We start from the raw sequence: 26,210 nt of genomic DNA, 5'->3' as shown, positions 1-26,210 counted from the left end.
TCATTAAGATTTGTTTACTTCAATCCTTCATATACATATTCTATGCTGTATTATGAAAATTTAGAACTTCAGAAATATCTTAGAGACTACAGATTATCTGAACATTAGCAAAAAACTTTTGGAGACAGAAACAAGAATGGCTATGGTTATTTATTTAGTTGACTGGCTACTGGCACACGAGTTAATTTATAGTGCTGAGAATGGAGGAAGACAGTATGACATAAACTCAAAGATCAGTGTTTACTTTTATTTTTCCTTTAACACTCTTGAATTTCATAAAACAGGTAAGTTCAATCAGTCTGAGTTGCATTTTTTTGAACGAGGTAGTTATGAAAAATAAGAGGAGTGCATCATTTTCAAACTGGATCATCAAGCTTTGACTAACTTACTAATCAAGCTATTTCAAATTCAATTAAAAACTGAATTCTTTTAAAACAGAGAGAGTATCACTGAATAAGGACATACAAAGACTTATTTTTAGGAAACAAAATATACTAAATCATTAAATTTGAGTAACATGAGTCAATTACAACTGGGTAAGGTCAAAGAGGGAAAACTACTCTTTTAATGATATAATTAGAAACAATCACAAAAAAAAAAACTTCTCCAAAATGCTGTACCAAGAAGATGTGTAATCTAAAAGAAAAAGTGGGGGAAAAAAGATCTCATAAAAAATTTGGCATAAAATAACTACAACAGGTAAAAAATATTATGAGGTATAAAAGAATGAACAAAAAGTTAAAAAGTAGTTAAAAACTTTATAGTTCTGAATCAAATTTTTCTTTCAATTTGACAAATTGCTAATAAAGAATAATACAGTATTAGGAGAAATATATGAACATACTCCAAGTAGATTCCTACCTCTAATTTGGCAGGGTGCTAAACAGAGAATGAATTCAATCTTTTATTGATCATTTTTCAGAAATCCAAGAGAATATGATCTAAGAAATGTTTCTATGAATTATTTCCACTGCACAACTGGTTAAGAGCACATCCGTTAAGTACTTTATGGCAAAATATGCCATCCTTTATTCAATATTTTGCTAAAAACAAATATTAATAATACAAGTTACAAGAAAAAAAACTAGTCATAGCAACCAAACCCTTGAACACTCACACTTAAATGAAGTCTCCTGAAATCTTTATTAAGGAAAGGGTAGAAAATCTATGAATTGGTGCAAGAGGGCTTAATGTGCCCCCTTTTCCATTTCCAAAGCAACTAGCTTCTCCTAGGAACTCACTGTCCTGCCCACACTAACAATGAATAACCACCTTCTAACCTCCAATTTGTCCTCATATCTTCTTACCTCCAATCTGCCCTGCACTTAGCTGATTAATCTTCCCCGCAACATAATTTTGTTATACATTTTCCTTCGTTAAAATCAAAGGATTTTAGAAATAGGAAAGTCTCCACAGAGATCATCCAACAAAGTTACAGATAAAGAACATTAGGAATTAAGTTACCTACCCAAGGTCACAAATAATGAAGAATATATAATGATTCAATTTCTTGACTCTTACTTTCAACCAATTATTTTCCACTTCTTATAGTAGTTGCTAACGCTTACATCACCTGGGGAACTTTAAAATCTGGGTCCCCTACCCAGAAATTGTCACTTAGTCTGAATCCAGGCAATTCATGGCCAGTGGGATTTTAAAAATTCTCGACGTGTTTTTAGGGGTACAGCCAGAGTTGAGAATCACTGTCCTATAGTATTAAATCCAATCACAGTTTAGTCTTTTAAAATTCTCTGTCATGACCCAAAAGATTCTTCTAATCTTTGCTTCCCCCCACAGCTTCATTGAACGATCTTCCTTTTTTCCCTGGTCCTCTCTCCAAATCTGTCCCTGAACTTTTATTCATATCCATCTCCCAACCTAGAATACTTTCCCTTCTCTTATTCTGTTGAAGTATAGATTTTTTTTTTAAATGCCACAAAGCAGGTGTTTACACTATACACAGTGTGCCCTGATGTATATGGGAGGGACCACTAACTCAGATATGAAAGTAAAATGGATTTGGAATCAGAAAATATTTCTGGAGGAGATAGAACATGAATTAAAATAATGAAAGAGATCTAGTCAGGTATTTGATGGTGGTGATGATGAGTCAGGTGGGTAAAAACATTGTAACAATTCAGTATGAGAAAACAATAAGATGTATGAAAATGAGGACAAGTGATATATAGCGTGGAGGAGGAATGGGCTTGCTTCTGGGTACTAAGGATGTATGGAACAAGAAAGAAACATGGATGGAGTTAACTGGCTTCGCCATTCTCAACTATGAAAAGCTGCTGCTATATTGGAACCAGCTGAGAGTACCTGACAACATTTGGCTTACTCCTCCTCAACCTAAGTTCCCACTCTAGATTCATGACACCCATTCACAAAGTAATGCGGGTCTCAAACTTTAGAGATCTTTGGTCTGTCTCTTTCACATCCTACATCACCAAATCATATTAGCTCTATCTCCAAAATATCCCAAATCTGACCGCTTCCTAACACCTCCATCCCCGGCCCAAGCCTATTTTCCTGCCTGGAATGCTGCAGCAGTAGCACTGTCTTTCTCTTCTTATCATTTGGCCCTCACCACTCAGTCCCTTTGCTACAGAGCAAAGTGATCTTTTAAAAATGAAACTGTATCTTAAAATCCTTCCATTAAACTTAGAATAAATCCAAAGTCTTTATAAAATCTCTACAAGACTCCATGATCTGACACCTGCTACCCCATTAATCTTCTACTTTCTTTGTTCATTACACTGTCCCTCTCACTCTTCCTTTAACTCATTAAGTTCATTCTTACATTCTGATGAGGATCCATTTGCTGTCATCTGTACCTGATCTTTCCAAAGATGTCCCTTTTTCAACATTCAAGTTTCCATTCAAATATCACCTCCTCAGAGATAACTTCTTTGACTGCTCCATGTGAAATACTAATTCCATCCACTCATCCCTTAACCTGACTTAATTATTATAGTGCTTACTACCAGAATCATGTTATTTCCTAGTTGTCTGCACAATTATTTTTTCCCCATTAAAATATAAGCTCCATGAAAACAAGATCTTTATTATTTGCCATACTCTTACATCCTGGAATAATATTTCACCCATGGTAGAAGTAGCCAACTAAATACTACCACCATGCCCTGGTCAGAAAACTCTTTAATTCTGTGGATTTAACATTTGTTGTTTCTATTATGTGCTAACAGCCCACTATCTAGGGTCATGACATTCAGTAAGTAATATGTAACGTCCAGGATTCAAAGAAACTTCTGTTCTCAACTGATGTTCACACAGTTACACTTACTAAGTAATAGAATCCTGGCTCTAGTACTTACTGCCTGTAAAACCTTGGGCAAATCCCTTAATCTCTCTTGGGACAGTTGTGAAGATGAAATGAGTTAATTCCTATAAAGTACTTAAAATAGCACCATACACATAGTAAATATGCAGTAAGTATTAACTTTCTGGGGGTGGGTGAGGTGGGATGTGAAACACACCTATGCAAAAAAAAAAAAAAAAAAAAAAAAAAAAAAAAGTCAACAGGTGGTCCTAAAGGTGAAAATAAACTTACAGTCTAATGAAGTAATGGTTTTCACAAAATCGTTGTTTTCTGCAGGAAAACTGTATGCTTGTGTTCTTGACCTTGAAAAATGGTAAAGATCTTGAGATATATCCCACAGAACTATAAAGATCATACTTCTTGAATGAAACCAATGTAATAGCCTAAGAGGTTTCCCTTGCCTTGATAAACTAGACTGCCCCCAAATTACCCCATGCTATAGGTGTTGCTCCCACCACTAGAACAACCTTACCCCACAGTCTGTTTAAGGCCAATGTTAAACATGACTTCATTTGTAAATGCTTTCCTGATCATTCTCCAAGATACGTGATTACTCCCACCTCTGAAATAGCCAGAAAACTCAGTCCTTCCTCCTCTGCTTTGTAATAAAATACCTTGTGTACTTATCTACCAGATTAACTATAGCTTGCTCAACATGCATTCTATAAACATTTACTGAGTGCCTGAGATGTACAGAATACAGAGGATACAAAGGCAGTAAAGACATGTAATAAAGGCAGTAACATCACAGCAGTAGGTACACTGTACATACAGTGTATACACAGCAGAATGACCTCTTCTACCACACATCTGCACTAGGCAACATTATGCCATTCATTTTATGGTAGGCACTCAGTAAGCTCCAATTAAACTCAATTCCTATCTTCTTTTTGAAGCTTACTGTGCTTTTTTCTCTCTAAACCCTAAATCTGTCCATACCATTCAACACAATACTTTTTAACCTATGTATTAGCATTGTAGGCTGTTATGTAACATTTTACATATAAATGTCTTGACCTCCCCAACTATAACATGTGCTTGAGAACAAGAACTCCCAGAGCATTCAGTATTAATTCAAGTATCTGTTAAATGGTCCTATAATTTTCTGAAATGTGTCATCTGCCTAAATACACTGTCAACAGCACCACTTCTCAATCACCCACCTGTGCTCTGGTTCTCCACAAAACAAAACAGCCTTCATCTAGGTGTTCTTAAAACAGGAGGATATTGTTCAAAGCATGAGAATGTGCCAACTGCTCTCAAGTCAGGAGTCCAGATCCCAGAAAGACAAATTTCTTTCTTTCCCCAGCAAATGACCCAGGTCCTCAGAGAATTCAGATACAAATATTTATCATGGATTCATCCTGAGAGCTAGTTAACCTATGTGCCTATAAGATAATAGGCATATAGGAAGCACTCAGTAAATAGTAGTTTTCCTTCTGTCCAATTCTCCAAAGCTCTAAATCTTTTTGGTAAGAAAGAAGAAGTCACTCCAATTTTACTACCATTTAATTTCAATGCACTGAATATTGCGGAGAGATTAATTCCTGGTTCCTTGTTAATTTCAAACTAGTTGGTAGCTTTGGGAAGCCCAAGGGGGTCTTTAAACCTATAAGGCATACCCAAAATCTTACACATGCAAAGATGACAAGTAGAGAACATTATGCAACTTGAACACAAGATTCCATTCAATAGCTTCTATAGCTATCATTTAATGCACAGTATTCACATGAACTTGTAGATGAAAAGTAAGTTACATATTTGGATACAGTCAGACTATACCGGAACCTGTGATCATACAAGCCCCTAGTCCAGCATCTTCTAGGTACCCTTATGTACTACACAATTACTTCCACACAAATCAGGCAAAATGTAGGCTTCACCAGGCCCGTATCCATTCCAAGAGGAACGTCCTCCCTTGTTTAATCTCTGTGAGTGTCAGTTTTGGAGGCTACTCTTCCTTCTCCACCTCTAACCTCTGTAATCATCAAGAACACAAAACACGGGGTGCCTGGGTAGCTCAGTCAGTTAAATGTCCGACTTCAGCTCAGGTCATGATCTCATGGCTCATGAGTTCAAGCCCCACATCGGGCTTTCTGCTGACAGCCCAGAGTCTGGAGCCTGCTTCAGATTCTGCATCTCCCTCTCTCTCTGCTCTTCCCCTACTCATGCTCTGTCTCTGTCAGAAATGAATAAATGTTAAAGAAATAAAAATTAAAAAAAGAACACGAAACAGATGTTAGACCTCCATTTTAATGGTACAAATTCCTGCTGAACTTTGCCAATCTGAATACAGAGTGAATGGTAGTATTTAATACACTTTGGAGGCAAGTTATATCAAGCCTAATGCACAATTAGAATTAGTTACCATAAGAAGAATGTCACTAATCTATCCCACCTACTATTCCTTCTATCTCACTATCCTTTATTGAGGTTAGCTTCTCAAGTATTAACATGCTGACTAATTTATACTACTGAAACCCAGAGCCTCAAGTCCCACAGGGTAGCTGGTGCTCTCTCTGACAAGGTGTGTGTTCAGACTACTTAACAGCTAAATGACATATTTGGCCCTTTCGGGTCTATCCTAATGAACAGAGACTGGGAATCCAGCCCCTGTCTTTTTTTCACTAGTTGTACCTTCTAGATCTGTACCCTGGAAAGGAATAACCGTACCCTGACTTGAGACATTTCAGTTCCAGTTGACCTAAGGGTCAATTTTTCTGTAGACTAATACCTACAATGTCTTAGTTGAAAGACTGAGCCATGCATTGAAAATGCTGGTTCGCCAATGCTACAGGAGGAATACAGCCATTTACTATACTAAATTCCAACAGGAAATATCTGTCATATGTGATTTCTTTTTAAATGACCAAGTACAAAATACTTTATCTAATGAAAACAACTTTGTTCATTCATTAACCTTTGTATACTCTTAATAATTAACACAACCATTTTACACACATAAAGAAGTTAATTAAGTGTCTGATACCAATAAAAAACTATATTTCAAACATTAACCCATTCCATATCTTAACCCAATTACAATTTCACATTTGCAGGGTAAAAAATTACAGCAGATTTTAGAAGTCCATATAGCTGATTATACTGTAAAATAACTACCATTCTCCTTCATAAATAACCTTAGCTTCTCAAGTATCATTTTTCTCCATTCCATATCTACTTTCTGCTGTGATAAATTGTGGGCTTTAAAAAGAAAACAAAGTAAGTTCTTTGCAGTTACTCTATAGAGATAAGGGTAGCTTTAAAATAACTAGATATTTTCATGGTAAAGACTGCCAGAACAGTGAAAGTAGTAGGTTTCATACTAAAACACAGGCTAAATGAAACAAATTACTAGCTAATAACATCCCCTCGACAATTAGAATGAACATTTGTGGATCAATAAGCAACACCTCTTTTATGCAATGTAAAGCTTTTTAAAAAATATTTTCTACACGACTACAGGAAAAGTGCTAATATCTATATGCAATTAATAATTTTATTTACTAATTCTGTATTAACAAAATTGCACCCCACAGCAAAAGAGGAAGGAAGAATAAAGTAGATGGAAACTATATTTGTCTAACAAAATAAGTTCCTCCCTCTGCTAACCTTCAAAATAAATTTGAACAATAAAGTGGTCTGACGAACTATTCTGATACCTATCAAAATTTTGCTTTTTATTATACTGGGAAAGGGTCCCAAATCAAATAACTGATTTTTATTTGAAGCTGCTTAAGATCCTCAGTGAGCATACTGTCTCCTCCAGTTACTTTATTTCTGTAATCTTTGGTAGGAATTTATATCCCTTTTAACACTCCCCTTCTATTAACAGAGATGAGACATCAGTCTCTGACATTAATCAGATAATAAAATCTTAGAAAATTAGAGATAATAAAATCTTATTAATATTTAAGTGTGGACAATTAATTTGAAAAAAATTGGAAGATTTTATTACTTAGTTTTATAAAAATTTTATGTGATAATCATAGCTAACATTTATTGAGCGCTTACTATGCGCCAGGCACTGTGCTAAGCGCTATAAAAGCATTACCGTACTTAAAAAGAAATTCAATCTTATATTTGGAAAAAGCATTGAACTGTGAGTCAAAAACACATGTTCTATATCCAGACTGAGCTAAAGTGAAAGAAGAAATACGTGCTAAACAAAGAGAACATTTCACAAATTGTTATGGTCTTTCATTAATAAAAAAGCCAAAAAACACAAACAAAACAATCCACTCAACTGACCAAACAAAAAATGTTTTAACTTCCTCTAACTGAAAACACAGAGAATGTCTATTATTTATTTGCTCAGCAAATTTTTCTTCAAAAAACACTGTACTAACAAAGGAATGTACAGATACAAAAGATGTAAAAATAAATTTCAATCTATCCTATATCCAGATAACAACAAATTTTGAATTAGGTCTGAAATAATAAGTTTTGCTATGTGAGTGAAATAAGGAAAACTGAAAATTAAAAATCTTTTCTTTTAAATCCTAGAACTGACCCACAAGGGCAGCACTGATTGTTCTTTACTTGGTAGTTATTTTTGTGTTAAATCAAGTATCCCAGAATAAATACAAAATTCTTACTTTGTTGCCCGTATAAACTTGCCCCAAACTGAGACAGCTGACCTGACGTAGATGGTGATGCCAGCATCTAGAAACAAATTAATTATATTAGAGCGTAAAGAAAGTACACAGAGCAATGCATTTACACTTTACAAATCTGTACAATATATCATAATGGGAGAGTCAACACACATTTCTCATTCTTCAAAACATCACAAAACAAGTATTACATAATGAATTCCATGTTTCTAGAGAAAATATCACAATTGGATGAAATCAAAATGTACTTATAAAACTAATTTCTGATTACTACAAGTTTTGTTTCAAGTTACTCCAAATAAAACTACAGCAGCATCATTATTTCACTTAAAACAAAAAACTAGGCTAACAAAACCATGAAGGCAGCATCTCAAAAAGTCAGCCTCTATACATGTGTCAGTGAAATTACTTGATTCTTAGATAATATACTAAGCTAAATTCTAAATTCAGTTTATTAAAAGTTGAAAGTAAAATTACCTAAGTAGGAAAGTTTTATATTTTGTAAGAATATTTCCTAACATTTATATTTGCAAATAGTTGATGTGTATCAAATGGGTAGAAAAATGTAACAAACATGCATACAATCATATAGTAAGTGGGCAGAGGGCCCAATACCAAAGGACAAGTCAAAATTACTTACATATACTTGTAAGTATATGTAACTTGTAAGTTACATATACAAAATACTTACATATACATATACATATACTACATATACTATATATAGCCATAGTATATAATGTATACGGTGAGTGAGTGATGTGACTTTGGCACTTATCAACGTCTTTCAATTTATTGCATCAGTGTCTTTTTTTCTTAGTAGAATATAAATTCTTTGAAGGCATGTTATATTCATGGAACATGTTATATATATTCATTTTTTATTTCCTCACAGAGACTGGGCACTGCATGTGGCAGTGTTATACACAAAGTAGATAAAATAAGTAAATAAAAATGTGTACACTTAAGTGTATGTTTGTGTATTCTCTTATATTAAGCAACCACCAAAATAATTTAACTATATAAGGCTTGGGCCATATCATCTTAAGAGTTACACTCTAGTAGAAGAGAATGAATTATACACCTAATTATACTCTAAGGTACAATGCAGTAAATGCTCTGAAGTATCACCAGAGGAAGATAACTCTAAATGAGGGTGAGGTAACAGGAATATTTTATAGAGCAGTAACATCTGATGTGGGCACAGATGAAGGATCTTCCAGGCTGAGAATACGCAGTGAGCAAAAGTATGATGAAAGTTAATGACAGGATTAGAATACAAACAAAATAAAAAACACCAGTGATTTCATAACATGTAATTAGTGAAGGGAGGTGGGGCTTATACGCCTATGCGCATTTGGGCATACACAGAAGAATGGAAAATAAAAGAATATGCTGGGGCCAGATGACTACCACCTATGGCAACAAAGAGAAAAAATAATATTAAACAAGGAAGTGACTTGATCAAACTGTGCCCTAGGATGATAATTCCAACAGCAAAAATGTATGGAGACACAAGTTACTAAGCCAGAACAGCAGAAGTGGGACTATAAAAGAGAGGCACTCTGGGGGCAGAAGCAACTTTCTTTGATGTCCTGCTGAAATGGTTGAGGTTTAGAGAAAAGGAAGAGGGTAAAGAGTCACCAGACAGGGAACTATCAGGCCACTCTGGTATCCAGTGAAGAACTGTGCTGATATCGACTACATTAGGGAAATCAGAAGTAGCAATACTTACATAGAGAATTGACAATGCACATTTCATGCTATTTTCATGTCAAAATTCTGAGGTGTTCAAATTATTCAAAAATTCACAAAAACTTCCATATAATAGTTTTAAACTAATGATATACACCACTCTCCTGAGGTAGGGCTGAGTAACACACTACTCAGAAAATAGTATTTAAATATAGAAAAAAAATTTTTTAAAAAGCCTCAAACCTTATAAATATTCCTTCTCAAATCCAGAGGGTACACCATCTAACCAATCAAACTAAAAGAATACGCATTTTATGCCTGATCAAGTTCTTTTGTTAGATACAATCATCATTACTGTTGCCAACTAACTGGAAATATTTTAAGCACCTTAAAAGGCTCATTTCCAAATTACAAAAAAAAAAAAAAAAAAAAAAAAAAATCAAAGAAAATGTGTAACATATAATAAAGCTTTAGTTGGTGACAGAAGATAAAAGGCTTATATAAAATACTTAAAATCATGATTTTCTGTTATCAATGTAAAAATAAAAGTAAAAGAGTAGTTTCCAAAAGCTTCAAATATAAGAGATCGGAAAATATGAATACATGTCTCAGAATGATCCACAATGTGAACATTTTAGAAGGACCTCTTAAAAATTTTACTTTTCCCAGAAATTTGTTTACTAAATATAAAATTATGTTTACTAAATACATAACTCCAAAGAGACATTTTTGTCCACTTTCTCACAAGATTTACATACCCACAGAAATTACAGATGTGCCAAGATATCAGCCCTCACAACAGCAGGAGGCTGAGGGAGGGAGGCACAGCATGAAGGTAGAGAGGGGCATGGCTCCCTGAGTCAAGTACTGGAGACCAAGAGCAGTAGGGTGACTCATTTACCAGTGTGACATAATAAATATTACCATTTTCTCTATGTGTGAGAGAACATGAAGAAAGTTAGTACTAACGATACTCTACAGGAATAGGAAAGTAGTTTTATTAAACTTGAGTTTATAACCTTCAAAACATCCATGTAAAATAAGCATTAATTAGCTATGCAAACAGATATTAAAATGACTGCCTCAAAACGTCAAAAATACAAATGTATGATTTCTTATAAAACTAGTCCCTAATGGTATGTATTTTTAAACTCTGAGAGCATGCTTCATGAAATATGTCAGTGCTAAAAATGTATTAACACACAATAAAGGAACGTGAATGGATAGAAATGCTATTTATAAGGGCAAAGAAAATGTGTAAGAAATGTACCATGGCACAGCAAGAACTACAATTAACAGACAACAGAAAACTTACATATATTTTAAATGCTGAAAGTTAATAATATAAATTTCTTAGAAACATGTGAAACTTTAGATCAATAGGCACATTACAGTAGGGAATGCAACATAAGCCCAGCTTCGGAGTCAGAAAAAAAAATCTAGGTTTGAATCCTGGTTCTGCCACTTACCTATGGGAGAGCCGGGCCTTTGTTTCTTTCCTGTAAGATGGAAGTAACACTACCTACCTCATAGAGTTGAAGTGAAGATTAAATGAGATAAGATATGGCACATAGTAAGTGCTCAGTTAAATGGTAGCAACTGCTGCTAATAATCTAATTTTCCTCCCAATTCAGGACTCCCTTTAACAGCAGGCAGAGGGTCGTTCAGCCTTTGGGGAACTTATTGAAAAGTACCCTACATTTATATTAATTTTTGTCTAAGAAGCTAAAGAAAGAAGTTCATCATCACAAATTCCAGGCAAAATAAGAACTTATGTTCACAGATGGGGGAAATGGTAGAAAAAAATTAAATGTCACACAATCAGTAGAATGCTGAAACCAACAGGGTTACCATGTTCCCAGTCCAAAACCATTTCAATCAGTCTTTCTCATTTTTCAAACAGTCTATAAAACACACTGCAGTCAACCAACAACAAAAACCAGGAAGCAGCTAGAAGAAATAGTAATGTGATTTAATTATTTCTGTGACCCAACAAAAAGCCCGTTTAATCCTTTATTATATACAATGTTAAGAAAATCGATAAATTAGACACCGTATTTTAAAGATACAGTTGTATTTACTAGATACAACTCTGAAATCCATGACCAAAAGAAATCTAAAAATTTTTTGTTTTAAAAATATATATGAAAATAGATAGATAGTTAAAAATTTAATAATAAACAAATGTGGCTCCTGCCAGCAATCCATAACAACACAAAGGTGTTAATTATTCTCTGCTTCTCAACAGTGACCACCTCTCCATTATTCCCTTCAATAAATGTACCTTCACTCACAAAACATATTAAACACTAAAATCAGTTTTTTCAAGAATTTATTTTCTAATAACAAATGTCTTCAAAATGCAAGAAATTTTGGTTAAATAAAAATTCCCTGATCCCAAAAGCAATTAAAAATTGAAACAAGTTTTTAAATATCCTTAAAAAAAACTCACTGTATAATATATGTAAAGGTATGCACAGAACAGTTCCTAATATGCTGCTATTAATCCAGCACAAAAGTAACAAAGAAGTATAACTTTGACTATATATCTACAAACAGGAAAAAAACATAACAGAAAAGAAGTTCTCAACCTATGACAGAATCTGAAGAACATTTTAAAATTAAAAACAGTACAGTTTAAAAAATGAAACCACTGAAGTCAGAACGAAATCTAGCAAACAGACACAAAAACTGTAAGATAACACAAAAGACCAAAATAAGAAGGAAGAAGAGAGGGAATAATCAGAAAAACTTAAAATAGCCAATAAGTCACAGGACCTTGTACCTTATGAATCAGATAAAAACAAGTTATGGGTTTACTGGTTATTTCAAATAATTTTGACTAAAACATTAAGTTTTACAAAGCACTGTTGGGGGTGCCCGGGTGGCTCAGTTGGTTGAGTGTCCGACTCTTGATTGCAGCTCAGTTCATGATCCCAGGGTCATGGGATCGAGCCCTACATTGGGCTCTGTGCTGAGTGTGGAGCCTACTTTGGATTCTCTCTCTCACTCCCTTTGCCTGTCCCCTGCTTGCATGCTCTTTCTCAAATAAAAAAAATATTAAAAACAGCATTTACAAAAAGTATAATGCATGCTACAAGAGTCCATGTAAATTCCTACAGAACATTTAATATTCAAATTCAAAGTATGGCAATGAACATCTTAATATTATCTGAATTTTAGCCAAATATATAGGAAGGCATATGACTAAATCAAAAAATGTTCACATTTCTAAAAGGTTTTTTTAATATCCATTTCTAAATAGTTTTCTATGAAGTTTGAATTAATTATATAGTTCTACAGCAATTACTTCAATACTCCCTCAGAGACTGGCTATTCTTCCATGAAAAACAAAGCTTCCTTACTAGTATGTAGAAATAAAATATCATTTTCTAACTATGAATTTTTTTAATATTAAAAAAATATTTTTTAATGTTTATCTATTTTTGAGAGAGAGAAAGAGAGCACAAGCAGGGGAGGGGCAGAGAGAGAGGGAGACATAGGGTCTGAAGCAGGCCTGAAGCAGGCTGATAGCACAGAGCCTGATGCAGGGCTCAAATCCATAAACTGTGGGATCATGACCTGAGCTGAAGTCAGATGCCTAACAAACTGAGCCATCCAGACACCCCTCCATGAATTTTTATTATTATTATTGAGATGAAACATTTTGTGATTCTTTTTGTACATATATCACAATTTGATATATCTTATATCATTTTAACCCCCCCTTATTAATAAGCTTTTATCTTTAAAATATGGAGTTTGAAGATTATGTGACTGCCCATGAATGTAAAGGGTTTTAGAGCGTTCCCTTCAAATGGTTTGATATTTAATTCCAGTTTCTTTAGAGTACAGTCTGATTTATTTATTATTTACATTTAACTCTATCAGGTTATCACTGTCATAAAAATTTCACAAATTTATACACATTCACATTTTCAATTAAAGTTTTAAAGGCGATTTTTGAGTTTTTTAAGGTAATAATATCTGCAAATAATCTTAACTGTTATTTTTCAATATCAACTCCTTTCCCTCCCTTTCTTTAACAAAAACTCACTGACAGCCTACTAACTCATATGCATTATTATATATGTGTTCTAAGAACACAGCAGTAAACTAGACCCAAATTCTAATGGAGTAGAGAGGATAATAAACAATTAATGAAGATGTATTTCAGATACAGAGATGCTATGATTATGAAAGTGCAAGAAAGAATCTTGAAGGATACAGTGGGAGTAGTACTGATAGTATACACAAAGCTACTTAGGCAAAGAGAGACGGCTTCTTCTCAGGGAAGGCATTTTAGTAGATATAGTGAGAGATAATAGTGAGACAGAACCATGTGAAGATCCGAAAAACAAACAAAACAAAACAAAACAAAGGACACCAAGGTCTTCAGGTAGAAAGGAATGTGAGTGTAATTAATGAACTGGACAGTCAGCCAAGCAGGACTCCAACATGTAGTTAATACTAATAATGATGATGACAACAATAATTTATTTTATAATAATACAAGTTTATAAATAGGTTTTAATGAAATACTTGTTATTAATTGGTCTGAAAGAAATCCTAGCAGCCATAATTACTGTAGGCTAACACAAGTACAAAAGCTAGGTATGAGTTCAAAATGGTTGCTGTTTGTCAAAAGAAGAAAGTGGCCTACTCTTATCAGTTTTAAGAGCTTTTTAAAAAGGAACAGGTGTCACATTTCGTGTCTTTACAGCATATATTAAAGCAAGGGAAAAGGAGTTCCCGTGAGTTTGTGCTTCTAAAATGATTATGCTTAAGAATTATCAATTGCGTGCACAGACTCACATGACTAGAAAATAGACTAGCAATTCAAATACTAATATATTTAAACAACAATAACTCTAAGCTGTTTAGATTATATTATCCCCAAAGAGCTGTCTATTGACATCTTATATGAATGTTTTTCATCTTCCATAATGTCCCCAAATAGAAAATAATTTTTAAAAAAAGAAAATAATTATAATAAAAAAGAAATCACGCCCATATCTACCTCTAATTTATTTAATCTTGCGAAAACGCTTAAATAACATATCTGTGATATTTATAAAATGGTGTTTATACATCAAAATAGCAAATTCAGCATTCTATACAAAGACATATTCATACACAAGCATCTCTTGAAATAAAAGGCCTTGGAAAATAAGTAGTCCTGAAGAACTACTTAGCAATTTAATTAGTACACAATCACATAAAGAACAGCTTCCCAAATACTTCTACAACCATGCATATGATACTTACATTTTATACTATATGGATAGGGTACATTAGGACTTTTTTTAAAAAAAATTTTAACATTTATTTATTCCCGAGAGACAGAGCATGAGCAGGGGAGGGGCAGAGAGAGAGGGAGACACAGAATCTGAAGCAGGCCCCAGACTCCAAGCCATCAGCACAGAGCCCTACACGAGGCTCGAACTCAAAAACCGTGAGATCGTGACCTGAGCTGAAGTCGGCACTGGATCGACTTAGCCACCCAGCCGCCCCAGGACTTTTTTAAATAAATGGCATACAGATTCACTCAATCACTGGTCCGTTTTTCTTTACCATAAATAAGAATTTGAAATTATTTTCTCACTGTTCCCAGACAGAAAAAAATTACAAAATTATCTCATCTATTTGTTACGTCTAAAAGCTTTCTCCTCAATAGTTTTATAGTAAAATAATTGTTATTTGCAGATGATATACATAACTATGTAAAAAACCCAAGACAATCAAATGGAATAATAATATTATTATTGTTCATATTAGTAGCAAAATTTATTTTTATTTACTATCTGGTCTTCTGAAAGTTTTGCATATGTTTATTCATTCAATCCTTATAACCACCTATGAATCATATACTGTTATTCTTATCTTATAGATGAAAAAACTGAGACACAAAGAGACTAACTTGCCCAAGGACACCTGGTTAGTAAATCATGTGAGTGAGATATAAAATCATACAGTAGGACTTGCAGAGCCCCTGTTCCCAATCAACAAAAACTAGTAAGAGTTTTGTAAGGTAGTTGGTTATAAAATAAATACAAACTATTCTATCAGTAAAAACCAATGAGAAAAATGTAACAAAAATGGCAACCATAAAACCCTACTTATTAAAAAATGGCATCAGAACAACAGAAGACAGACACAAGACTTCTAAAAGAAGGTAACCATAGGTATAAATGTGCAATAGTCAAAAATATTTTATAAAGAAGGATGTGAAAGACCTTACCTGACTAAGATGTGAAAATTGTCTATAAAGCTACAGCAATTCAACTATGTTGCAGTTCTGCCACAGAATCAGCATGAGAAACAGAACAAGAGTTTAGAAACAGGCCCAATCAGACATTAATACATATGCAGGGAGGATTTCAATTAGCCTTAAATGAATGGTCTAACTCAGGGCTGGGCAGATTCCTGCCTGCAGGCCAAATCCAGCACAAAGCTTATATCTGTAGGGTGTGTGAACTAAAAAAAATTTTTTTTTTACTTTTTAAATGGTTATATAAATACCTACATAATATTCTTTATTTAGCCTTTTGGCCTATAAACCCTAAAATATTTACTATCTGGTCCTTTATGGGAAAGTTTTCTAACCTGTGATCTAAATTATAAATGGTGTTGGGACAACTGGATATTGGATAACCTGAAAGGGTGGGAGGAGTGCCGGGTGGAGATCCAGGCACCAATATTCACACTTCAAACTAAAATATATTTCTAAGGGAGCTAAGTTACATGTGAATAATGAAGCACAAAAATGCCAGAAGAAAATAGCTGGAAAAAGTCTAAGTATGATCTCAAAAACATAAAAGCATAAAAAATAAAACACTGAGGAGTCAAATTCAGTAAGAATGATAGATATTTTTACATTTAAAAACCATTCCCTAAACTGTAAGCAAAAAAAACTGGGAAAGTATTTGTAATGGAGCACAAGGGTCTATTAATCTTAATTTATGGAGAACACTAACAAATAAACAAGACTTACCATCTCAATAGAGAAATAGAAAATGGGACAAAAATAGGTAATCCACAAAGGAAGAAATACAAATGGCCAGTAACTACATGGAAAAGACATGTTACCATGTGTGTTTGAGTGTGTGCATGCCTATGTGTGTAAATTTAACAATGTCTTAATATATTTTAAGACAGTAAGTTTCTTCTGTATACTGCAAAGACTTAGAGGTAACTAACAGCTGGTATTTTTGAGGGCATGGAAAGTGTTGCTCAGAGTAAAAACTGGTACAAACTTTCTAGTGGAAAATATGTTAATATGTTTGAGATTTACATAACATTTTTAAAGTAAAAATATTTAATGTATTAAATCAAAATTTAGCAGAAAATTATCCCTGATCAGCAAAATTATGGGTAATTTTTCTTCTCCCTTCTCATGCATGTTTTTAAAAATCTGTATAATACCTCTGGTACTATTTTGTTATTTAAAAAAGTACCAGCAACAGTAGAAATTTGTCCCAGCTTAAAGGAGAAAAAAACAGAGGCTTGGAGAAGTCCTTGGTAACAGGCAAAGCCAAGATCCAAACACATATAAGTGTTAGGCTTTAGAGCCTAATTTCTTATGTCTTATTACTTTCTTAATTAAAAAAAAAAAGTTTTCTAAAGCAAATCATTGTGTTATTTTTGTGACAAACGACTGAACAGGAATGGTAACCAACATATGTGAGTGTATTTAATAATGGTGACTAAAAACCTCGGATATATAGCATTTCTGTTCTCTAGAAGACATACATCTCTGTCATTCTCTGTACGTATTTTATTCCAGATTTGTTTGAAAGCTTCATATCTTCCTAATCAGAATGAGTGCTTTTCTTCAATAAGTAATATTCTACTACCATTTTTTTTTCATCACTTAACTTTCCCTATACAATCATAGTAATATACACGTGGATTAGTGTTATAGTTTTTGCAACCAACATTAGCCAGAAGATATTCCAAATTCTTCAACTACAAGACCAAGATGTAAACATAGAAACTTAAGTAAAACGTAACTCAATTATAATTTATATCCAAGAGCAAACAGTTAGAAGAGCAGTAAGGTAACAGAAAATTAATGAGATGACACTATTCTATCAGCTATTAAACTGCACACTAATTATGAAGTCACCACATATTTTGAAAAGAGTCCTAATAACACAACTGACGCACCGTTGCCAAAATGACACAATTTTCAAACAAAAATAAAGGGGAGTCGCATCAAAATAGGAGGGGGTAAAAACTGATTGTAAGACACAGGAATTAATTTACTAATGGTCGACTTTAATGAAAAATGAGAACATTTCTTACAGATCTTAGAATTTTATCAGTGCTTTAAATATCAGTAACAATCCCATTAGGTTATTAACTAGAATAGATTGTTATATAGATAGGGAAATTAGGAATAGCCAAGTTTATAAAGGGTTGAAAAGAGAAAAAGGGTGGGTGGGTACAAATACAAAAATGCAACTGGTTTGACTACTGTAGTGTATAGTGTATAATTTAAAGAGTCTTACTAGAATTTGAAATCAACAATTGATTTAAAAATATTTTATCAATTTGCTAATTATGACTTGGCTGTGTGAAATCCTTTCATTCCAAACGGGATTACTGAACTACTAGCCTTCCAAAGCACTTAATTCACACCTCTATAACATAACATCTATGTTTGAATACAGTTCTTCCAAAATTTTTCTGTAGTAGCATCTCTACGAATGAACAGAGGAGATACTCTTACTAACTGAAGCTTAGGATTACACCCTGAAAATTAAAGAGCAAAGGTAAGGTTTCACTAAATCTTGCCATTACATCTTTAAATCTGTGCAAATCTGCTTTCTACTCTATGTGTATATTTTAATATTAAAACAAGTTACTTCACAAGTTAAAAAAACTGATAATCTAGAATACCATGTTTACCAGAGGATTTTGAGTACTTCCTACCACAGTATTACCATATCCCAACTTAAGAATTATAGGACATTTTATCTCCTATTAGAATGTAAGCTCCCATAGGCCATTGTATCCCCAGGGTGTAGCACTGGGCCTAAAATACAGTCACTCGATTAAAGACGGTATTTTGCAATTCATATACTATTTTTCAGGAACCAGAAGGACACAGACATACACTGCTAAGTAAACACAATATAACTGATTGACTTACATCTTTTTCTGACCGATGTGGAAACATAGAAGACTGGCTGTAGTACATGTTTTCATCATGGTAGTCACTGTCGACCCCCTCTACAAACTTCTTTCTTGAAGCACCAAACATGCTGTTTGTCACCTAAACAAAAATATTGCTTTTATCAAGAGTAATATTTTAGAAAATGTCATGCTTTACCAAACTCCTATAAGGAAAAAAGAAAATGAAGGAAGCAATGCTAAGATAAAGAAACAGATTGACTACGGAAGGGCTAACAGGGCATGTGAAAAAGTCAGAAATCTGACTATAAAATTACAGTATTAAATTTTTGCTTCCAGGCACATAAAATAAGAGGAGAAATTTAATAAAGCCAATCTTATGCAATAATTCCACTTACTTTAAAAGAAATAAACATCACTTATTCTTGAAAAATTACAACCCAATATATACTTTCCCATACAAAGATTGTTTTTAAATTCAACTTTGGGCTTAGTTATTAAAAATCTTCACATCCATCTTCAATATTATTGTCTCTGTCATCACTGTATCCACTGTGTAAATGATCTGTTTTCCAGAGCGTATTATCTTCACTCACAATCTAAATTTATTGAGATACAGCACTATTTAAGTCAGTATGTAATGGCAAACTGGAAACTTTATCTCAAGCCACAAGTACCCACTCTTGTAACAGTAAGATAATTGTTTCAGTCATCATCCTGGTGTAAATTTATGATTTTTGTTATATAATCTGATTATTATATTATTACTCTTTTGCTTTTTAAATCTTGATCACCTCCAACACTAGTAATTTTGAGCCCATGCCAATACAAATAATTACTAAATCTGTGCTAATTCTTTTTTTTTTTTAAGTTTTGTAATCTCTATACCCAACATAGGGCTCAAACTCATGAACCTGATATCAAGACCCACATGCTCTACTGACTGAGCAAGGCAGGCACCCTTGTGTTAATTCTTTTTTTGAAGGCAGCACTAGACAATAGTCTTCACAATTCATTCTTTTTATTACTATTATTATTTTAAAAAAATTTTTTGATGTTCATTCATTTTTGAGAGACAGAGAGCCAGAACGTGTGCAGGGGAGGGGCAGAGAGAGAGGGAGACACAGAATCTGAAGCAGGTTCCAGGCTCTGAGCTGTCAGCACAGAGCCCGACGTGGGGTTTGAACTCATAAGCCAGGAGATCATGACCTAAGCTGAAGGTGGACACTCAACCAACTGAGCTACCCCGGCGCCCCCATTCTTTATTTTTTAAGTTATCTCTCCACCCAACATAGGGCTCAAAATCACAATTCTGAGATCAAGCATCAATTCCCATGCTCTACTGACTGAGCCAGGCAGACGCCCCCATGCTAATTTTGTTTCCTTAGGATGACCTCTATGGAGTTTCCACAGCTATCAACTAACTAGGTTATTTAAGGTCAATGTGTCTTCCCCCAGTGGTAGGTACTTTGTAGTCCAAAGTAAACTGAAATGTCATGATGGAAGACATTTGTGAAGACTTGAATATATGGTGACTACATCTTTTTGCAAAAATTTTGGGGAAAGACATCAAATTTGACATCTATTTTGTATACTCATTACAAATAAGGGTATTTTCTTCAATTATAAATAAGAAATAAACAATTTCTTTTACTTCTCATTTCAAACTGAAATACTGTAGTTACTACTGTTTATCAGCAGACAAAGGGTAAACTGATATGCTGCAATTTTAATAACCAAATTTATTTAATAATTGCTTTATATCTGAGGTTCCCTGTTAAATTTTTAAGAAACTCAACTATTTAACCATTCTTCCTTTTGAGGTCTGAGAAAAAGCTATTTAGTTAAAAACGAACAACACTCTGATGACAGCTTTACTGTTTTGCTATATGTTTTGGGACTATTCATCTCTGTAGGTGTGAAATACAGAAAGATATTTTTAAAGGTTTATTATTTTGTTAGAACATACTTAATCTTCTTTAGTAATGTACTCCCTGGTGGATCTCATAAAAGCTATTCTGTAATTCTGAATGTAATTTCAGGGACTAGAACCTCACATGCCTATCCACCAAACCCCTAAGTAGTCTTTAACAGGAAGAAGTGGTTTTTTGGGGGGAGTTTTATAATAGAAAAGTAATTGTGGAAGAAAGCACTTTAGTCTGCAAATTATGACTCCACAGATGAAATTTTTAAAGTTTGTTTTACAAAAGTTAAGAAGAATACATTTAATTCTCTTTAAAGGACCATTACTACTGAATTCCAACTCTAAGAAAGGATAAACATGGGCAAATGGCATGAAACCTAGACAATACAATAAAATTTCAGGAGAAAATAACCAGATAACCAGACACAACCAGGGTTACCTCTCATCGAATTACACACAAATAAATCAACTCAATGGATACAAAGCAAAGTCTAATTTTGACATGTTTTGTATAACATTTATCATCAAAACCAATTACAAACTCCTAAAATTCCAAAACTGAAATTAGCTGTACAGAATAAAAAATATGCTAATATTGTTTAAGAGGCTTTACTGTTTGAAAGCAAAACTAAATATATGAAATGCCTCAAAGGAAAACAGAAATGCACTCATTAATACAAGATTTTCCCACACTCAGTGTGTGTGTGTGTGTGTGTGTGTGTGTGTGTGTCAGTCAGAGAAAGAGAGGAGAAAACATGAATATGTAGAATTTCATTTTTGTTTTGTGTGCTTCAACACAGAAATTACACATCAGTGGAAATACTAATTATTCTTACATGACTTAAGCAAAAGAAGAAAGGTAAGAGTGTTAATAGTCTGCTCTCCAAATGCAGCACCAGTCTGGGAATGGGTACTACGATGAAACAAAAAATTATCTGATCCAGGGCAGGAGAAAAGCAAAAGCAAACGCAAATGCAAAAGCAAAAGGGACAGGGTCAGGGTCAGGGAAAGAAAAGGAAGGGAAGGAAAGGAAAAGGAAGGGAAGGGAAGGGAAGGGACAGGAAGGAAAAGGAAAAGAAAGGAAAGGAAAGGAAAGGAAAGGAAAGGAAAGGAAAGGAAAGGAAAGGAAAGGAAAGGAAAGGAAAGGAAAGGAAAGGAAAAGGAGGGAGGAGGAAAAAAAGAAAAAGAGGAAAGGAAAGAATAACATAGTAACTTTCTCATAAAAGTTAGTTTTATTTCATTTTTAAGGGCCTGTCCTTTATTCCACATAGAATGATGCAATAGGGTAGGAAAACTATTTTAGAATAGCCAGGAAAGATGAAACTAGGAAGATTACAATCAGGCATAGAAATAAGAGAACCATCTAGGCAAAGACCTGTAGGAAGAGCATTCAACAGAGGGAACAGCAAGATCCTCAGTAGTGTGACTCAAGCAGTAGGAACACAGAAGAGAACACAGAAACCAAAGTCCAAGATACCAGTGGACCCAAATCATGCTGTGCCTTGCAGGCTCTGAGGGACTTTGGATTTTATTCCATGTGAGACGGAAGTCAAAAGGGCTTGGGAGTAATTTAAGAGTAACATAATTTGGCATATATATTTTTTAATTACAGTTATTCTGTAAGGTATAAACAAAAGAGGAAACAGAAGTGAAGAAGGGAAGCAGGTGGGGAGAGAGGGCTGGTGGCTCCCACTACAGGCGTAGTGGCAGAAGTGGAGAGGCATGGTCAGATAAAGGATATATTTTGAGAGAAACCTGACACTAATGGATGAATGAATGGATGATATCAAAGGGTAAGGTATTCACGTTATCTCCTGGAAGAGAGTAAGTATCAATCAAAGTAATCCAGAAACCAATTTTTATCAGTTTCAAAGAGGATATGTTAACACTCCATCGCAGTTATTAGTAATGCCATATATATGAGTTGATTTGGCAAATGGAAATAAAAACATAATGTAAAATAAAATCACACTACAATTTACATTATATGACATTTGTTAGAATCTTTGGTATATACAATTTGTCAGTTTTGAAGTAAACATATTGCAGACTTACATCTACTTTCTTTTCTCCTTTCATACAAGATGTTACAGCAAAGGAGAAGTAAAAAGTGAGATTTTACCAACAAAGAATATGATATGACATATGTATTCAGCAAAAGCAGTTTATTAAGCCTTTTTTGAACACACATCTAAAACATTTAATTATTTTATCTTTTCCTTTGATTCCACAAGAACTAATCAGAAAGTATATACAGAATAGCTTACACTAATCCTTTCTATCAGCCTAACACCCCCCCACCCACCCATCCCCACCCCTCAAAAGAGTTGGTCTCAAAATGTAGGAGTAGAGAGAGGGGGATTAAAGTGACAGGCAAAATGGAAGCACCAAGTTGGCTAGATTTTCCCAGTATACTTCATAATTTACTTTGGACTAGCTCTGAAGTCCTAAGGTATGACACTCTCAACATTTAAATACGGTACTTCAAAGTCAAATGCAGTAAAAATCAGAATAATCACAAAAAAGGAATTCACAAACCCCCAAACTTGAGATAATCTAAAACAGTAACTTTAAAGGCTAGGAAAGTGGACCCAGGTGGGATGAATGACAATTAAAGATAGAAGGAATAAGAAGAAAGGCCTGTAGCTTTTTTAAAAGTCAGGGAAACAAAACTAGGACACTTTATAAATGAAAACTTGAAAATAAATGTGTGTATGTATGTGTATATGCATATACAAGAAAAAAACATTGGAAAGGGTGAAAAACAGACTCTGATCATATCCCAGGCAGGATGATATTTAATCTTACACAAATTTCCTTCAGCAAGGCCTCTGGAGAGGAACTTACTCTGAAATCATTTATTATTTCTATAATGGTGGCAAATGTTGGCCCAGGCATGAAATCCTATTCCCAGGGACAGAAACCCATTCATGGCAGAGCGGTCCTTTTCTTGACAGCAAACAAATGTAGGTTGATTTCAAAATCTATCTTCAGGATTAACTCAAGGTTCTAGCAGCCAATTTTAAAGTAACCCTAGACATTTCTCCCTGAGTACAATTAATCAACTAAATCAGTAATACTTAAAACTGATTTTTGAAGTCAGTTTCTCTTGCTTTGTTCTGTACATCCAAATTCTAGCCTTCCTTCAGAGTGGATTTCACATTCTTCCTATCAGCATCTTGGTTTAAGCTCCGGACTAGTTCATTTTAACCTCCTGACTGGTCTGCTTTCACATTTCAACAAACACGCTGAGGGAATACTATACGAATTATACCAAAAATTGTGCAAATGAACACAAAAGCTGAATAAGTAATAGTTCCAAATCTTAAACAAACTCATAGTCTAGATGGGAGACATACCTGTAAATAAACAATTACAATATGAAAATCTGCACAGGTACTTTGGGAACACAAGGGGATATCTAACTGTCTGAGGGAAACAAAGATTTCATTGTAGAAGAACTAATGTTGGAACAAAGACTTGATTAAAAAATTTTTAAAGTTGAAGTGTGTGGGGTGGGAGGTAGAAGCAAACTTTGGCATAGGAGACAGCATGTGCAAGTGCTCAGAAGTGAGACAAAGCCCAGGAAACAAAATTTTCAATATAGCCAACACAGAAGATGTCTGGAAGGATAGTGATAGGTAGCAACGAAAAGTAGGCTGGACTTCAATGCCAGGTTAAGAGGGCAAGAGCGTGGGGCACCTGGGTGGCTCAGTCGGTGAAGGGGCCGACTTCGGCCCAGGTCATGATCTCGCGGTCTGTGAGTTCGAGCCCCGCGTCGGGCCCTGTGCTGACAGCTCAGAGCCTGGAGCCTGTTTCGGATTCTGTGTCTCCCTTTCTCTGACCCTCCCCCATTCATGCTCTGTCTCTCTCGGTCTCAAAAATAAACATTAAAAAAAATTAAAAAAAAAAAAAGAGGGCAAGAGCGTACACAGGAAAACCAGGTATAAAAATCTAAGTGATGAACTAAGCTAGACTTCTCTAGACTAACACTTTATTATGGTATCATACTAATAACCAGTATGTTGACTGCCACTCTCCTGTTTTCATCTCTCATTAATTTCCCCTACCTAGAGGACAGAGACCAAGATTCCTGAGATCATGATCTTAACGTAACTTTGCAGCAGTAATGATCTCAAAAGCCCAAACTAAACTTACACCTCAGGCTAATTTGAGTTATTCAGTTGTTCCCACTCATGTTCACCTCTGAAAACTACCATCTGTAACTTCTATGATCCTCAACAATTAAAACTCAAGCTGATTAGACTAACTTTATTTTTTTCTAATTTTTTTTAATGTTTGTTTATTTTTGAGAGACAGAGAGAGAGACAGACAGACAGAGCATGAGTAGAGAATGGGGGTGCAGAGAGAGGGGGAGATACAGAATCTGAAGCAGGCTCCAGGCTCTGAGCTGTCAGCACAGATCCTGACGCGGGGCTTGAACCCACGAGCTGTGAGATCACGACCTGAGCCAAAGTCAGACACTTAACCGACTGAGCCACCCAGGCGCCCCATGATTAGACTAACTTTTAAATATTTATTAAAATTATCCATATCTTTCCTAGCACAAGCATCTCTAATGTCCTCCAAACAGATCTTTATTAATCCACTTATTTCCTCTAATCTAGTCTCCCACGTCAGCCAAAGTGAATTTTTATTTATTTTTCCAAGTGGGTTTTTAAAATAAAAACTTAATTGTTGTAGCCCTACTAACTGAAATGTCTCAACAGCTTCCTAAAATAATAACAGTAAGGTCTTATGTAACCTCCCTGACATTAACTCTCTCTACAGGTCCCTGTCACCACTAAACTGCTGCCACACCTTCACTTACTCAAACACAAGATGTTTTCCAACTCAGCATCTTTGTATATGCTGATACCTCTATTTAGAACGTTTTTCTCCCGTCTGAAACTTTCACACTAAGTTAGATCTAACTCCTGATATGTGGTCATTGAAAACACTTTACCATAACTATAATCATACAATAATAAAAAGAACTTTTATTGACTGCTTACTATGTGCCAGGCAATATATTCTAAATGCTATAAAATGTATCTACTTATGTAATCAAGTATTACTTGAGTAGTCCTCATTTTTAGATGAGAAAAATGACAAGTGGAGAGGTTGGATAATATGCCCAAGGTCACATATCTGATGTTCCTGAGGTTCCATTTCTGATAAGTGACAGAGATGGGATATGAATCCAGGCATTCTCCTAGAGTTTCCTCTTTTAACCACTATAGTACAATGACATTCACATATACAACTAATAGTTTAATGTGAGTATTCTCCTCAAACTGTAAGCTTCATCATGGGAAAAGGAGTAAGGGGCAAAAAGGGGAGGGTGCTTACTTTGCAGAGAACAATATAAGTGGAGGATGCCACAATTAAATATTTGTGCATGTCAAAAAGATCTCTTTAGCAGAAAAATGAGGATGAACTGACTGGGGGTACATGAAACAAAAGCCAGTCACTACCAAACTGACTGCACCTA

General features: G+C 34.5%; 1 protein-coding gene across 3 annotated transcripts in view; it reads right to left on the bottom strand.

Moving 5' to 3' along the window:
• Positions 1-26,210, bottom strand: part of CNOT2 (CCR4-NOT transcription complex subunit 2) — a 130,419-nt gene that overhangs the window by 26,375 nt on the left and 77,834 nt on the right. For 2 of the 3 annotated variants that reach the window (XM_003989040.6, XM_006933889.5), the window contains exons 3-4: positions 18,812-18,934; positions 7,942-8,008 (exon numbers count right to left, since the gene is read on the bottom strand). In XM_003989040.6, coding sequence (XP_003989089.1) covers positions 7,942-8,008; positions 18,812-18,934 — 190 coding nt within the window. Of the gene's footprint in view, positions 1-7,941; positions 8,009-18,811; positions 18,937-26,210 lie in introns of those variants that run through there. The other variant, XM_019835217.2, reaches the window with a different exon arrangement.

This window comes from Felis catus, chromosome B4 (assembly GCF_018350175.1).
Source record: "Felis catus isolate Fca126 chromosome B4, F.catus_Fca126_mat1.0, whole genome shotgun sequence".
In the NCBI taxonomy this organism is placed as follows: Eukaryota; Metazoa; Chordata; class Mammalia; order Carnivora; family Felidae; genus Felis; species Felis catus.
This window is presented reverse-complemented; position numbering and strand designations above follow the sequence as displayed.